Source organism: Ambystoma mexicanum, chromosome 8 (assembly GCF_040938575.1).
Source record: "Ambystoma mexicanum isolate Mex_15411 chromosome 8, UKY_AmexF1_1, whole genome shotgun sequence".
Classification (NCBI taxonomy): Eukaryota; Metazoa; Chordata; class Amphibia; order Caudata; family Ambystomatidae; genus Ambystoma; species Ambystoma mexicanum.
In genome coordinates, this window is record NC_090929.1 from 307,332,851 (window position 1) to 307,351,247 (window position 18,397).

The 18,397-nt window shown below is 42.7% G+C and overlaps 1 protein-coding gene across 2 annotated transcripts in view; it reads right to left on the bottom strand.

The window, feature by feature from the left end:
- The window catches only part of LOC138471864 (ficolin-1-like), a 199,192-nt gene that overhangs the window by 168,166 nt on the left and 12,629 nt on the right, over positions 1-18,397 (bottom strand). For both annotated transcript variants that reach the window (XM_069609722.1, XM_069609723.1), the window contains exon 2: positions 2,000-2,113. In XM_069609722.1, coding sequence (XP_069465823.1) covers positions 2,000-2,113 — 114 coding nt within the window. The remainder of the gene's footprint in view (positions 1-1,999; positions 2,114-18,397) is intronic.

Sequence of the window (18,397 nt, forward strand, 5' to 3'; positions counted from 1 at the left end):
GCAACCCTGAGAAGCTTCAAAAGTTCAAAAGGAACTGTGTTATATTTATTTTGTTGTGTTTTGAACTTGGACAAGTTGAAAGGGGCCTGAGCTTGGAGAAGGGAACGCTGAGAGGCCCCACCAAGTTGGAGACTGATTGTTTGGGGGTGTTGAAAGGATTGAAGCTTGGGGAAGGGAACCGTAAGAAGTTTCAAAAGGAACTGTTATATTTCTTTTGTGATGTTTGGAACTTGGACAAGTTGAAGCTTGGGGAAGGGAACCCCAGGGAACTAAAGACACTGAAGTTATTTGAGAAATTTGCAAGGGCTGAGTGGAGAACATCTTACAAACAGCCCTTTTTGTTTAATATCATTTTTGTGACTTTGACCGAACTACACCTGGTGAGAAGACCACCTGAAACCAACCCTAGTTTTCTATTTTCTGTTGAGCCACTGTTTTCCCTTTTAAAGACTTCCTTTCACATTTTTGTAAAGAGGTAGGGCGAGCAGAGGTTTAGACACAGACAGACTTTTATTTTGGACAATCAGACATCTATGGCCTTAAGAAACATCAGTTAAGGGAACCATCCCTTTAGAGTTAGGGCCAGGCTGATATTACACCAACCCAGGAACCTTAGTAAATAAAGGTTTTGAAAGATCTTCGAGTCTGTGTCTCTCTTGATACCATGCCTGTCTCACAGTAGTGAATCATATACACAGACAATTGGCTATCTTGATTTAAAACAGTATCATGCAACATTATACTACAGCAAACAACTGTTAAATGTATCTTACACACTTACTCTGCCAGTGCAGACTATTCCCGTTTCCGAATTTCAAGGGCTCTGAGCGACTGTTGTTTTTCCCCAAGTTCCCACCCTCCTTGAGCGCTTTGAAACACTGTCCTGTGTATAGGCTCTATATAAATAAACAATACAATACAAGATAGCACATTCCCAAAGCAAGCATTGGCAAAACTAAAAATCTTGCTTAAACGTAGGTTTTGAATAGGGATCTAACTCCTATCCATATCATGCGACTGCGGTGGGTGCACACAAACCTCATAATGAGGTTATTGTGGTGAAGGATGGGTTTATCCAGAGACATTTAAAAAGAAAAATAGTGTTAATAGTCCTCTGCTGCAGTAAATGCCAATTACACCATTGTGTGCCCTGTAAAAACTCTGCAAGCACAACAGGCACATGTTTATACCACATTGTGCACTGTGCCTCATACATAATGTGCCCAGATGAAATAATCCCATCATTGATCGGGCACCATGAGAAACAACTCAAATTGGTTACTGATTTACATGCTTCGAGCACCATTTTGGGGTTTAGAATCTTCCTTGGGAATTTCTGGAAAATATATCGGCAAATGCACGTGTGGCCAGTAGCATTGCCCAGAACTTAGTAGTATGAAGTAGCACTTCACGATGTGCAGTTGTCGAGTTTACGGGAATAGTGTGTTAATAAGTAATGATGCAATCAGACAGTGACATCAGAAAGTGCAAGTACCGAGTACCATTTTACCATCATAATCCCCCTCATTGCCAGTTATGCTCACTTGCAATATCATCACCTGTTCTATAACGAGCTCTTATCACTTCATTGTCAGCGTCCATTGATCTCAGCTGCACACTAAAGGCTTAATTATGAGCATGACTGTAAAAATAGCACAGGCAGAATTCACAAATGCTGCCCGTTTCACCACTCAGCCTGATTAAGGCTTTTGCAACCCATAGGCAAACAAAGCCTGCTTGTGAGCGGAAGTGGTAACTCCACTCACAAGGGTGGTATTGGTAACTGGGACTTCAAATTGGGGAGTGACAAGCATCGTTAATCTAGCAGTGAATCGCCGTTGGCGCTTTTTGGCAATTCATTTTGGCTAATAACCCCACATTCGTAATCAGCCCGACGGCCACTTTCCATTATATTTCAGGAGGGCTCTTGGATTCAGAAATCCTAATTTAAAGCAATAACAGGCTTAAGAACAACGTTAATGTTACATCAGTTGCCTACCTTTCATTCCTGGGGCTCCCTCGTCTCCTTTGGCTCCGGGGGCTCCAGGAGATCTGGGACATACTTGGAGAACGGCCATTTTGTCCTGTGCGCACAGATCAGCGATATTTACCTCTATAAAACAAGGAACACATATTGGTGATGAATGATGTGCTAAGAAGAGTTCCAAAGAACTTGGCTGAACATGAGCCCAGAAGATAAGAAGACCCTGACGGCCCCATTAGTAACCAATTTCAGCAAATCAACTGCAGCAATGCATAGTCATAAACATTCATTAGGGGTAGGCAGGTGTTGCGGATGCTAAACCTATCACTGTTTATACAATCTATGGTGCATCCTCAAGTCCTGATTTTTTAGACATCTAAATAGGAACAGCCTCTTCACTAACTTGACTTCCCTATGAATTAAGCAACATGGTATATCTAAGTACTAGCATTACAGTGTGCAGGCATGTAGAGTATGAAGGATTGGAACTAATAGGACATTGTCAGTGACGTCATCATCCTCGTGTCACCTATGACGCGAGTCCATGTCCCTACGAACCTTTTAAAGACTGGCCTGTTTGAAATCACCCAGTTACCCCAAAGGAAAGCACATCACTGTTAATACGTATTTGTATTTTTAGTTAGCATTTTATTGGAGGAAGCATTAAATAAGTGCTTTGAACTAACACATAGGGCAAAGAGTGATGGCAGCAGTCCCACAACATGAGATTGTGTACTAAAATACACATCTCTAAATCTGCCTTGGAAGCACAACCCTCATCCTCCTCCCTTTTATAGGGTTACATCCACCTAACAGGCCTGACACACACCCCTGCTATGGTCATACATTATTTCTCAGGTACAATCTCTCTCCCTGTGTTTGTAGCATCTCTCTACTACTTTCCTATCCTCTTATCGTCCCATCAATCATTTTCTTTCCCCCAGCAGACGACACTTCCTGCACGCTCTAAAAATACGATGTGGATGATTGTGCCGAGGGAGCCAAAAAGAGGGTCTATAAAGGATGATGGGGGGAAAAGTTAGGTGAGAGGATTCAGAAACCCTGGTTAGAGGAGGGCGAGGAGCGAGAGGGACATTGAGGACCAGCCAAAGCAGGAAGAGGGGAGTCACTTACTGGAGGAGGTATCTTGATACAATCTTGCCAGGGGTCCTGGTGAAGGGGGAGGGGAAGGCGACCCTGGCCAACCGGCGAATTAGTGAAGCTCATCTCGATGCACCTTTCACCAGGCCCCAGGGAAAGGCTACCCTGGTCTGATTATACTTTGAGACCTTGGGGCATAGTGATGAGGAGTGTGCAGCAATAGAATTGGCTTTCTGATCATTGTGGGGGCTGCTGGGGGGTAATGGGAAGTTCTCCAGATAGTCAGTCTACTGCTGTGTGGCCATGTTGGTAGAGAGGACTGGGCCTAGCAAGAGGGCAGTAGGGTCAGTGGGCCCTTTCCACCATCAGTCATCATGGGTCACTCATGGCACAGGCCACAGGAAATATTTTGTGCAGCACAATTCCAGATGGCAGGAACTGAGTGATGGTGCACAATTCACAAATCAGTAGCCTTCACATGCCACACTTAAGTGCGTTGAGTACATCACCAACATTGGAAAATGCGTGCCAGGAACATGGCTTTCAATTTCTTCCCATAAAACGGATTATTCACTGGTTACAGTGCTCTGTGTGTACAATATGGAGCACTCTGATTATTACAGATAAGCCAAGAAGTGAAACGTGTTAGTGCTGCCCTTCATTCTATTTGCAAAGATTGGAATTCATTTATTCTCAGAAACCCTCTGTGTTCAATAATGTATATGTACGTTCCTGTCTTTCGTCTGCAGCTAGTTTTATTGGTATGTTAATATGGGGCTCTTGTGTCACCACTTAGAGATGCACACGACAATCAGCCCTTTATGATAACTCCAACCTGCTCCACAGCAGGACAGGGTGATAGCACCAACCTTTGCTTCTTATATGTCACTGTTAACCTACAATCAATCTCCTCTACCATCACCTGCCCCATCCTTTCACACCATACTTGCTGCTAAGAGCTACAGTTTTCACACCATAACAGGTGCCATTCATTTGTCTTTGCACTATGTTGCCATCCAGGTATACTGCAATGCCATCCCTGAGGAGTGTGAATTAAAGATTTCAAGTTGATCCCCTGATGTAGAATGGCAGAATTTCAGACAAAGAAAAGTAAGGAGTTTGTGTGATAGAACTTCTGATTATCTACCAATGACCAGCGTAGTGCGTAACCACACGGGAGAGATTGCCAATGTCACCATTACTTCTAGTCCAAGTCTCAGCACAGTATCAATCATACTGACCTCTAAACGCAAACCAATAGATTTTACAACACAAAGTGGACCAAGCCAAGCAGGCATTCTTCAGTAGACCAATTTTTGGATGTGAGTGTCTGGCTATCAACGAAAGAGACCACGGAAGGCGAAGGGGAATGACCGTGAAAATCTTGAGTACCTTTTGTGAAGAATAGGGTCCTCTTCACTGGCCATGGGTTGTTGCTGCACTGTATGGTGGGACTCATATATGTAACTCCCTCTGTTGTCAACCATTTATAAAGGAAAGTGTGTATTTTGTGATGTGTTTTTCCCATTGCACCCCTTTGCATTAGGAGGGTGTCATTCATTTCCTTTTGGAATTGTAATGGTTTGTTATTGGAGAGTGTGATACTGTTTGGGTAGTATGCGTTGTGTTCTTCGCATTTATGAAGGTTACCTTGCTGTATGTTGCTTTTACTTTAGTGCCAACACCTCTATTGACCACACCAGGGCTGGACATTGTCTTGAGTGAGGCACCACGACTGGACGACACCATGAAGAGAGAGAAAGATTAAAGGCCTAACCAACATGCGTACATCATTGACTATGGAGTTGAGATTCAAGCAGTGAAAACTAAGCCAGTGAATGACTCAATAGCGTGGGGAAAGTAGCATGGGACAAACCCCACACACTATCTTAGTGATGGAGCTGATGTTCATAGATTGCATGGATGTCCTTCACATAAAGAAGTGCTTTCAGGTAGCCACAAAAAAAATCCAGAACCTGTCAGGCGTCCCCTGCACTGTGCATTCTTGGGTGCCGAGGGTTTTTACTGAAAGATGCAGCCAGAAGTGGAATTTGTGCTGCCTAACGAACAATGTGTGCCTGCTAAGGAGGATGCTGCAAATGGAGCCCAGTGAGTTGTGTAGAGGAGCAGATGAGACCCCGCCCCTTCCTCCTATATGTTGGAGGCATGAGAGCATGCTGGTTTGACACTAGCCTTTGTGCCTATACCGTAGCATGTGTTCGAAAGAAGATACCCATTGAGACAACCTTTCCGAATGTATCCCCGAAGTAATGACAACCTAAGGGAGGAACTCCCTGAAGGAATATGAAAAGAAGCAAAGAAAATAAGTTAGTGACAATATAAAAAGTATGCACGACCTTCCGAAATACTGACTGAAAAGGATGTATGGATTCTAAAGAAACTAATGACGAAATAAAGAATGAAGTGAGCTTTTATATACAAAGAACATTACTCGTGCCCAAGGTGCTGCATAAAATCAACCGTTCAATAAATGTACAGACGCTGAAACGCAAGGTAGACTAAGTCATCATAGAAGCTGGCTATACGTAGTGAATAGAATGCAGGTGAACCACCATTGTATAGCAGCTCGACATCGGAATCATGAATTTAGTAGGCCAGGACCCATGAATTGGGAAGGGAAAACTGTGTTGCAGTAAGAATAAGCAGAATTGTCGAGCTGCAAGACAAGGTTGTCTGGCCTGGAGTCAAGACTGAAGCATCCATTGTCGGCTATCTATTCTATCCTGTTTTGGATAATTGTTAATAAATCAGTACTTTGCCATCTTCATGAGTTGGTTTGGTTATTTATACTCAGAATTATTCAGCATTATCCCATCCATTACATATGCACATTCCTAAAGGGCCCTAACCTCACGCGGTAGCGGTGCGGGTGGTTTAAAGATCCAAACTCGTTCTGCTCCAGAGTTTCGGACGATCAGGCATCCTCTGCCATTAGCTTGAAGATCTCAGAGTTTTCTGTGGAGAGGAGCCGAATAGAAATAAACTTGCAAGAAGAACCGAGATGGTGGGCAGGTCCTCCTTTGAAGAAATCCCTGGTCGGTTTCCACGGCCGCCCTGCGGATGGAAGGTAAAGTGGTCACATTGAAGGGGGAGTCGATACCGAAGGCTTCAAGTCGATTAACGAATGGTATTTAGACTAAGGGGAACAGCAATATAAAGGGTCGGATTGTGATAATTTTGAGTAACAGGAAATACTGTGAAGATAAGAGAGACCGCCTATGACTCCTAATTACGGGAATTAGAAGGAGACACTTCAAACTCCAATGGGAGTAGAAATAGAGAAAAATGCACAGGTCAGGACCATGTAAGGAGATGTCTCAAGCCCTGTACAGGGTAAAGTAAAGGCGGGATAAGAGTATCCCTTATTGTAAATGAGAAACAAAGAGAGGGGAGTTGAGCACAGTGTTTTATAATGTGTAATGTTTGACTAGTCTAAATGTTATTTGTTGAATAAAATATTGAGGAGGGATAGAATTGTGAAGAGTTGAGAAATAACAGTGACTAACAATCAAGTGTAGCAGAACGATTGGCACCAAACAAAAGAATAGATGGGTCATTGAAATAAGAGGATTGAGCAGCGATTGATGGCACTTGCTCATATTTGTTGTTTGCAAATGTTAAAAAGTGGTAATTTAAGTCAAGGAAAAATGTTTACTTAACAATCTGGTAAGTATTGACAGTCAATTGAGACTTTTCATTATGGAGGACACTCCTCTCATGCACCCATGCAAGACATTGCCAAAACATGTGCCCAAGCTCAAACAGTACAGTGCAAAATGGCTAAAGGGCACAACAGATAAAATGTTTATGCCTGTTAGGGAGAATTCTCCAGAATGGCAAATTTCCCTTACCTACTAAGTCCCTCAGCAGCTTTGCTGGATTTCTAGGATTTCTTTTTTTCACCTGAGTCTTTATAATGAGCAATATGTAAATGTTTATTTATATTCAGTTTTTGTATTTTGTGAAAAGTCTAATTTTTTTTTGGCTAACACACAATGAATAAAAAAAAAAAAAATATATATATATATATATATATATATATATATATATATATATATATATATATATATATATATATATATTACATGGACGCGGTAGCGTCCATGTAGTTATGGTTAAATTATGGTTAAATTGGTGTTTCCATAGGAAGAGCACTTTTTTTGGGTGGCTTATAACTTCGCTCCCTCTGGACGAATCCTCACCAAACTTTGCAAAAAAAGTATATGGCCCAGTCTGAATTTTTGGAGAGGTTTGGTCCAGGGGGGGCAAAGTTATAGGGGGGGGTCCCAAAACTTTTGTTTTTTCCTATAGACATAATGGGAAAAAACTTTGCGTACGGCTACAGCCCGAACCGCTGGATGGATTTACACCAATTTGCGGCAGGAGCGGCGACTTGGTCCCGAAAGCGTGCTTTTGCAAATTTGGTGAAAATCCGTCCAGTAGTTTTTTAAAAAATGACCAAAATGTAAGGCAAAAAAATTAGTGATATCTGTGTTCGCTTCGCGGACGGACTTCCCTGTTCGCTCCACGGACAGCACCCCGATTTGCCCATGGGCTTGCGTCTTGTCCGCGGACATGCGATGTGTTCGCTGATTGGATGGCGTGGGGCGTGGAGCGCGTCAGATTTTCTGTGGCGCCCGCCATCTTGAATTCGCTGTCGACCGCGGACAGCACAGTGAAACTTGGAATAAAAATTGTATTTAGTGGAGTGTGTTGGTGTGTAAGAATGTTTGGGGAGGGTGGGGGAGTATGAGATAGGTTCAATGTTTTGTTTTTTTATGTGCTATACGCTTTTGTTGTGTTCAATTTGTCCGCGGAGAACACAGCTGTTCTGATATTTTGTAAATAAACTAAATGGTGGGGTGTTCAGAGGACAGAGTAAGTGTCCTTTTTGTTCGCAAGGAAGGTAAAATTGAGCTTAAAACACTCGCGGTGTATTTAAATGTTTGTAAATACACAAACTGGGGGTGTCCTGAGGACGCTGTCCATATTGTAATCTGTCAAGTTGAATGTGTTCTAAGAACACTCGCGGTGTCCCTAAATGGTTGCAATTACACAAAATGGGGGTGCTCTGAGAACGTTGTTTGTATAGTTCGTTGTCAGGTTGAAAGTGTTCTACGAACCCTCCTTTGGTCCGCTGATAGTACAATTTCCTATGGGCCTCACCCGACTTTTTGTCCACTAAAGAAACGATAAATCAGGCTGGTGTGCGCCGACATTATGTGATAATCCTATGACTGGCGCTATTGACCTGGCTGACTTGCTTTTGCGACACTAAATCATATCTCCCGCCCCTAAGCCTGACATTATGAAAGCATTCATATTCCCCGCCTCTCTCTGTGACGTTACAGGGTGCGTCATCAAACGCGCCCAGTCGTCTCCAGTCCTACGCGACTTTACACAGAACCCGGAAGACAACACACATTATGTCACAACACAGCGAGCCACAATTCGGGATATGAAACTGTGATTTAAAAGCAAACAGCAAGATTGTAAATTTTGTAAAGTACATTTATTTGACATCAAATGTTTAGAGAATATTCAGCGATTTGCATTTGTCTTTGTTGTCGATCCGCAAAAGTTCATGTTGAGCCACGCGCTGTTCCTTTGGGGTAGATAGGCTGTTGGTTTATGATAAAAGCAGTAAATGGTCGCACTGATAATCGGAAGGTTGCTCCAACAGGAGGCATTAGACCACCATAATGGTTGGTATGTTGCTTCTAGCTGCTAGTACTGCGTAAGGGCATATTGGTCCTTGGCGATTGTCCCATAAAATGGTGAGGGTCATGAAGTTGCTTACACGGAGCTGCACCTGGCAGTTGAACAATCCATCCACTGGAGTCTGAAAATCATGACATTGGCAAAATGGGGCAACATACCTGTTTTAAAAAACATAAATTAGTCTCACCAGCCGATCTTTATTAAAAATATTCATTTTATTTATTAGGGCGTGAAACTATTTGCTAGCGAAGATAGTGCAACGGAGTATGTTAATAATAAAATAATAATATTTTCGCATTTATATAGCGCTAAGAACCGTCAGGTATCTCAGCGCTGCTTATTATTACCCACGGTGTGTGGTGCTCATTTATCGACCACGGAAGGATGAAAGGCTGAGTTTGGCCGTGCCGGGATTCAAACCTGCGTTTGCAAGCTGTGCACGGATGTCAACGCGAGCGCTCTACTCGCTGTGCCAATTGACCGGCTACAGTGAAGTGGCACAGCGAGTAGAGCGCTTGACCGGCTACAGACCGGTTGAATAATTTCTATTAACCCATCCTGTGTCGTCTGCCTTTTTCAGAGCCCTCTAAACGACAGGGGATCAATTCGGCGGTGATAGTGTGCGGTAGAAAACAATATGCCACATTGAACGAACAAGTACAACTTGACCGGGCTTTAATGTCACGCTATTATTATATTCCGGTATAAAATAATCTAAAGGGTTACTTACATTATAATTGCATTTTCCATTGTCCAAGTGTAGTGCAGTCCCAAAATACGACTCTGCGTGTGCCAACGATCTTTCTCAAAGTGATATAATATACAAAAGTGGTTTCGTTTCTGAAATTTCATCTTTATCGTGTCTTACGTTTTTGCACCACTTCTTCAAAAGAAGTCTTTCAGCACAATCTCTGTCTTCCAAGGTAAAAAAAAAATAGAACCTTATACTGGGAGTCGTGGGCCTCTCCGGGCCGTGAGAAAAAAATGGAAGCAGCTGACCTTCACTGTGAACGAGCATAAATGCTTACTTTGCAACATTCTGTGTAAAGCCATCTGTGAGAACTTGCTGTTTACACTACATCTTTGTATATTGTTTGCGTGCTAATAAAAAAAGTTTGTTTAAGGGACGTTATGGTTCCAAGTAAAGCCGAAAACCCCCTGAAATTGCCAGTTATGGTAAGCTAAGCAACCATAACTCGCGCCACCACCGTGCACTGCTAAGACTAACACCCAGGACATCAAAGATGACATCGCAAATGTCATTGATGACATCACTGATGACATCAGATGTGCATTTACTTTTCATGAAATTTGTGTACTAGGGATTTTTATTATAATGTTGCGAAAAAAGTGTCAAAGATCATTGCAATAAATATCATACCGTAATTAGTGCTTTGAACGATGCATTGATATAAATAGCATTGTATTATGGGGTTTTATCTAGTATACTGAGCTACTAATGGAGAAACATAGCATTGTGTGCAGCGTACAAGATGAAAGTATAATATTTGTAATGTTAATATGTTGAATAATGAAATGATAATTGTCCTGAAATGTTCGAAAATAAACAAAATGGGGGTGTCCTGAGGACGTTCTTCGTATTGTGTGACTGCTTAGCTGTATGCAATGAGGGAATGGCACAGAGAGTAAAGTGGAAATGGTAGAAGGGGTGTCGAAGAGTTACGCGGTCTGCGGACACCGCGGCTGTCCGTGGACAGGGCGTGCTACATCCGGGGTTTTCCAGCAAATCCAACATGGAAAGAAGACTGTACGGATTAGCCAATCAGATGTCGAGGTTGTGGATTTGTGTTGAAAGAGACTGTGTGTGGTGAAGATGGCAGAAGTAGAGAAAGTCAGGGTGTTGGTGCTTGGAGATATGTTTGTGCATGGTTTACAACAGTACTCTCGATGCAGGCATGTTGAAAAGAACTTTGATGTGAAAGGAGTGGAGGTGGTGTGGAGCACTGTGCCTGATTGCAATGTACAGGGAATAGTACAAGTTTGTGAGGATATGGCCACGATGAACAGTCCGCATGTGGTAGTTTTGCACTATGGTGCTTTCCATTTGGGCAGCGTCAGTGCCCCTACTTTGTTGGGTGATTTGGAACGCTTGGTTCAAGCCGTAATGAAGATCCTTCCAAATGCGAAAGTAATTTTTTCTGGATTACTACCTAGGGCAATATGGGAAAATAGTTCAGTTTATTGTCCTCAGCAAAACATTGCTAGGTGTGTCATCAACCGAGGTATGTGTGCCTTCATGCTTAGAGCTGGTATGTTCTTCTGTAATAATGAGAATATTGATGCCAGTAATACTGTTAATTTTAAAGAAGATGGCATCTCTTTATCTTTTACGGGAAATGCCTTTCTATTTTGGAATGTAAGGGTTGCTTTGGAGAAGGTTATGTGAAGATTTTAGGAGTAAAGTAAGAAAAAAAACCAAGCAAAAAAATACAAAATAACAGATTTCTGTCAAGCATCTGTAAATAAAACAAAAAAAACGTCTCTTTTCAGAGCCAACTTCAAAGGGGAAATGGGGCACACTATTTAAATTTACATTCACTACGCTCAGATTCTCGATATGTCCGTGGACATGGCGGTAGTCCGCGGACATCAAAATCACTACGTGGGGGTTCAGTATGTTCTATGTTACATGTATGTGAAGTCAGGGATATTATGGTTAAGTTGTGCTACTAAAAACCTATGAAATTCAGTGGAAAAACTTTGTTAAAGGGACGTTATGGTTAAGTTGCGCTACTAAAAACCTATGAAATTCAGTGAACAAACTTTGTTAAAGGGACGTTATGGTTCAAAGTAAAACCGAAAAACCCCTGAAATTCGGCAGTTATGGTAAGATAAGCAACCATAACTCGCGCCACCGTGCACTGCTAACACTAACACCCAGGACATCAAAGATGACATCACAAATGTCATTGATGACATCACTGATGACATCACATGTGCATTTACTTTTCATAACAACTCTGTACAAGGGATTCTTATAATGCTGACCAAAAATTGTCAAGGGTCATTGGGATAAATATCATGAGCTAATTAGTGCATTAAGCAATGCATTGATATAAATAGCATTCTATTATGAAGTTCCATCCAGTATACTAAGCTACTCATGCAGAAACATAGGCAGTGTGTGCAGCATACATGATGAAGGTGCCATATTCATAATCTTGCCATGTTGAATAGTGAAATGATAACTGCTTTCTTATTAGAGTTTTGCGTACTGTGAAACATGTAATAAGTAGATAATAAAACCCACTTAATACATAATTATTACAGACAAAACACAAAGAGACAACAACACATACAAATATGAGTATATACAGGGACAGTGAAGTAAACAAAAAAGCAGAAGTAGTAGCAGAAAGAGTTCATAACCTAACTGATTGTCTTTATGCAAAGAAACTATTGCTCTGTTTCAAAGCTGCTACTTACCATATGTATGTGTATCACATGATGTCACTGCACCCAAAGGAAAGGAGAGTGAGTATAATGTATACAAATATGAGCATATACAGGGAAGGTAGAGTTATACAAATAAAACTATGAGAAAAGTGCTGATAACCCTAATGATTATCTTCATGCACAGAAAGGATTGCTCTCTTTCAAGCCTGTGTCTTCCGCTATGTATATGTTTCATATGATTTGACTTGACCCTATGTCTACAAATATAGTACCTTTTCAATTTTTACTTCCTGACTGTTACTGAAGAAAACAAAGTGGCTTAGATATGTCAGTAAAGGAAAAAAAGGGAGAGCCAGCCATGTGATGTCATCAGTGATGTCATCTATGACATTCGTGATGTCATCTTTGATGTCCTGGGTGTTAGTGTTAGGAGTGCACGGTGGCGCGGGTTATGGTTGCTTATCTTACCATAACTGCCGAATTTCAGGGGTTTTTCGGTTTTACTTTGAACCATAACGTCCCTTTAACAAAGTTATTTTCACTGAATTTCATAAGTTTTTAGTAGCGCAACTTAACCATAACGTCCCTTTAACAAAGTTTTTCCACTGAATATATATATATATATTTCCATCTGATTTATTTATCCTTCCTTTTCATTCTTCAGATTTTTCATTTAGCTCATCAATCAGTCGCAAAGCGTGTCTGGTATGACAGCTTTTCAACTGGTTGATGTTGCCCGATTTTTCTTCTGTCACTTCTCCTTTTGGGATGTGGATCTTATAGGTGACAGGTGAGATTTTATCTACAATTTCAAAGACGCCGCGCCAGGAGAGGAGGAACTTCCTGTCTTTGGTCTGGCTCCTTTGAAAATTGACCCTGTCTTCTACTTGGTACTCTTTCTTAGTGGTCTTTAAATCGTAGTGGGTTTTCATCCCCTCTGCCAACTTTTACAGATTTCACTGAGCGTACGCAAAAGCATGCTGAAGGTGTTTTAGCAAATTCACAATATATTCATGTGTCGTGGACGTGTTGATCAGGGTCTGCTCTTGAGTTCTGTAGAGCAGATGCTGAGGTAGCACCATTTTTCATCCAGTCATTAGCTCGAATGCAGACATTTGTGTCACAGAAATGGTGTAGACCTGATGACCATCAGGACATGCGGTAGTCGGATGTCCCAACTAGGCCCAGAGTCCGCCACAAACATCTGTAGGGTGCTCACAATCATTATATTGTATCTCTCAATGCCTGCCATTCATGTGGAAAGGACTTCTGTTTGGGGCCTTTAAATGCACCCATATGCCCCCCCCTCTGTTCTTCCATGACTCTTTGTTGGGGAAGAGCAGGGCAGCATGGGGTTTCTTAGGCGTAACTTTCCTTCATCGGGGAGTGGTCCCTCCAGTGTCCCCTTCCTTCTCTGGGTTGGGGGGTATGGCACCCCCTTTTCTTCCTTCTTTTGGGAGTGGGCACTGCAGCCTCCCCTTCCATATTTGGGTCAGAGGGTGGCACGGTACCCTCTTTCTTCTTTCCCTTCCAGGTCCCCGGGGTTCTCATCAGGCTCCGCTCTCAACTCCATACTGGAATTTAAGAAGGTTAGTTCTCTAATAGAAGATACAAAAAAAAGGTTTCAGTACTTTTTACATACATTGTTCCCAGAAGATTTGCAAAGAATTTACAACAAGAACCTACAGTTATACATGACCTTCTTGTTTCATGAACAATTTTTAGTTTTCTTATTTTCTTAATTCGTGTAATAACACCAAGTAATTGACTCCCTGTTATATATATTACATGGCCACTGTAGTGGCCATGTAGTTGTGGTTAAGTTGCTGTTTCCATAGGAAGAGCACTTTTTGGGCGGCTTATAACTCCACTCCCCCTGGATGAATCCTCACCAAACTTTGCAAAAAAAGTATATGGCCCACTCTGAATTATTTTGTAAAGATTGGTGAGAATTCGTCCAGGGGGAGCGGAGTTATAGGGGGGGGTCCGAAAACGTCTTTTTTCCCATAGACTGAATGGGGGAAAAACTTTGCGCACGGCTACAGGTGAAACCGCTAGACGGATTTTGACGAAATCTGCGGCAGGTACAGGGGCTTGGTCCAGAAAGCGTGCTTTTGTAAATTTGGTCACCATACATGCAGTATGTTTCTTTATAATTATGAAAAAGTAGGTCTGCAATAATTAGTGATATCTATGTTCGCTCTGCGGTCACACTTCCCTGTTCGGTCGACTAACAAGAAACCGATTGGTTAAGGGGCTGCCGTCATGACCGCGTACACGCGACGTCTCTGCCCATTGGCTGCTGCAAGACGTGTTCTGCGTCAGATGGCTTGGATGCGCTCGACATCTTGGACCGCGGAAAGCGGGGCAATAACTAGCGTACAAATGCTTTTTTCATTAACCTATTTTGCTGTGTCACAGAGCATTGGGAAAGGTTCAGACAATAAGAAATGGGTGATCTATGCATTTGTTCTTTGGCCGTCATGACACCTTGTACGTACAGTAAATGTGGGGGGTAATAATGATGGCACTTCAGTCCATGTAGTGGGCAGTAAATTTGTAACACTTCAGTCCATGTAGTGGACAGGAAATGTGTAACTGTTGAAAGCACACGGGTATAGGTAGGCAACATTGAAATTGACAACATGCCGTGAACGCATTCTTTTTTCAAATGGCATTTATTATATTCATTAGTACCCCGCCATGGGTGGCACATGCTACGGTGGTTGTGGCCAGGGGCTACCGTCTTAAGATATGAGTGATTAATGCACTTGTTCTGGGGGTCGCTCGTCATGATGTAATGTGTATGGACATAGTGTACGCACAGTACACTTATACCTACTTAATGGCGTATGTTCTGTGGCCTCCTTGTATGCACAGAAAATTAGGGGTCCAATAAGGCCATTATTTGAGCCCGTGCACGGGGGAGTTGTTACATTTTTAAGGACATGTGTGGTGTTAGGGAACATTGAAATTGCCAGCATGCCGTGAATACATTATTGTTTTCAATGGCTATTATTATATTCAATGGTACGCCGCCATGGGTGGCACATGCTACGGTGGTTGTGGCCAGGGCCCAGAGTCTTGGATGCTTGGCCGTCGGCCGAAGGCCTTACTTCCAAGACTGTAGGCCCTGGCCACAACCACCGCCGCATGTGGCACCCATGCATACACCCATAGTGTTGCATTTTCATTGGGAAGTTGTGGGGAGTGCATGCAGTGTTGGGTGCAGAGCCGAAGGCCATGCACCCAATAATACACTTATACTTACTTAATGACATATGTCCTGTGGCCTCCTTGTACACACAGAAAATGAGGGGTCCAATAAGGCCAGTATTTCAGCCTGTGCACGGGGGAGTTGTTAGATTTGTAAGGACACGTGTGGTGTAAGGGAACATTGAAATTGACAACATGCCATGAATGCATTCTTTTTTCAAATGGCTATCATTATATTCATTAGTACGCCGCCATGGGTGGCACATGCTACGTTGGTTGTGGCCAGGGCCTAGAGTCTTGGATGCATCGCCGTCGGCCGAAGGCCTTACTTACAAGACTGTAGGCCCTGGCCACAACCACTGCCACATGTGCCACCCATGCACACACCCGTAGTGTTGCGTTTTGATTGGCAAGTTGTGGGGAGTGTGTGCAGTCTTGGGTGCATGGCCGAAGGCCATGCAACCAAGAACAAAGTGGCAAGTACTAGACTTGGAAGACACTGCACACCCATCCCATGTAAGATCTACAGACATACACCTAGGAGGGAAGCCTCTGGGCAGAGGTACTGAAGGATAATACACCTATAGAATGCAACCACTACCACACATCACCGAGGTGGTTGTGGGGAGACCCTGCACGCTTGGCTGCATGGCTAAAGCCCATGCACGCAAGACTGAAGTCATAAGCAGTGGAGTTACAAGTCAATATGGGTGTGGTGGATTGTGGTCGTTGTGTTGATGCCCTAGTGTCTTCACTTCATGGCTGCAGATGATGGTCCGAAAAGTACATTTATAAGAAGCTAATTTACAAGGACCATGTTTTACATATGCAGTGATGGTTGTGGATAGGAACTGTACTCCTTGAAACTTAGTTGTAAGGCATAGGTGGTAGGTTACTCACCGAAGATGAAAGGGCAGCCTACAGGCACTGCAGCATATTAGTACCATAGATTAGACGAGTAGATTCCCATGTGTAGAAAATGCCTGCCAATATACTTACTCCTTATTTTGTTCAGAATCCATAAACTTTTTTAAAATTGGTTATTGCACTTGGCGGAAGTATCACTTTTTACATTTCTGTGATGAAAGAAAAAGGTGTGTTAGTGTTTGCAGTTTTTCCAAATTTACCACATTGCATAATAGACAGTTAACTTTTTTTTTGGACCCTCATATTTAGTTTACAAACCAGTGTACTGTGCATTGCGCTCAGTTTCTGTGTTTGCTTTTCTAATCCTTGGGTCTGGGGAAAAAAACCTTGTCGGATTAAAAAAAAAACTTAATTTCTTATGGTACTTCATTTTTTCCTTTCAGTGTTTTCTTCATTTTTCTGATCAATGTTATGTTTGTTGCCTTCCCGCCCATTTTTAACAAAAGTTAGATACCTGTAGGCGTATTATAATTGTGCATTTGTTCCTACAGATTTGTGATACTCATTCTTTTGTGTTGTTGTTACATCCTGTTTCCTTCATCTTTCCAATTAATGTTTTCTTTGTTGCCTTCCTGACGATTTTTAACAGCAGTTAGATACCTATAGGCGTATTTGTTCTGACTTGAGTGTCGTGTAGACCGATGAGACCTCCGTCCCCAAGTGACGCACAGGGGAACGAAATAGAAACCCTCTGTGCGACCCTTGAGGCCACAGGTGAGAGATGTCTTCCCAGATCCACGGAGCCTCTGGAACACCGATGCTGCTGTCAAGAAGGAAGGAGGTTAAGCACCAGGCAATCACAATACAGGCAGGTAAACAAAAGAATCTAAAGTGTCTTACCTATCTGGTGTAAGGGAGACCCAGGTAACCTAGTAGGGAGGTTCGAGGCTCATTAGATGCGGCGGTCCCTGGAATAGTAGAACCGCAGTTTAGCGTGGATGAAGGGTAGCCACCTGTGGGAGTCAGGGCTTGACTTGAATCCCCAGTAGGGAAAAGGCGTAGAAGATCAGCAAGGTACCAAGGGATGATCCAAAGACAAGTCGAGGTGCAGTCCAAATATCCGGCAACAGGTAAACAGTTCCAAGCAAAAGTACCAAGGGGTGTCCAAGGGAGTCCGAGATAGAGTTCCGTGATCAAGGTAACAAGGAGCAAGATGTAACGCCAAACAGTGTCCGAAGCCAGCTGAGAAGCAATGAGCGTTCTATCTCTCAGACCTTTATACTGATCGCCCCTGGGTCACGTGACTTCTCTGGATCATGTGACGTCCACCAAGATCACATGGGGAACGCCATAGCGTATCACGTGACCGGCGTGGAGACGTAGGGCCGCCCTTTCTGCTATACGTTCTCCAAGGCAGTTGCCAATGCAGAAAGGGTTGCAATCGAGCCCGTACAACGGTACAGAGTTTTCGGTTCTGTGGCTTCACCGAATCACTTGAGCCTCGAAGCTTGGGAGGAGATGTTGGGGGAATGTGAGCAGTGTTCTGATGTGTCGTGGCCTGGTGTGCAGAGGATCGCCTAACAGTATTCTACCTGTGCATTTGTTTCCAACGATCTGTGATAATCATTTATTTGTATCATTCTTCCATCCAGTTGGGTAGTTAGATACCTGTGGGCATATTCTAACTGTCTGTAGTCTTTGACATACTTTGTTGACAATCTTGAAGTATACATTATTTCGTAAATTTTGGCTTCAAGAACATTAAATACGCATTTGTTAGGTTAGCTGGCAACCTCTGCTTTAGAGTAATGGTGCTATCATTACATTCAAATCATCCAGAATTCCTTTTAATGTATGAAGTGTAGTGACCTGCATTGGTTGTAGCTCCTGCATAGTAGATTATTCCTACTGTTGTAAAGGTTTTCTTTCCAAGTGACACTTGACTGTGTGTGAATCCAGTCAGTTTGCAGTTGTTTTTGGTGACATCTGCATTATAACGTAGAAGCATAAGTATTATGTAGGCACTATGTGATTGTATCAGTAAGGTGGAGCGATTGTCTGAATTGCAAA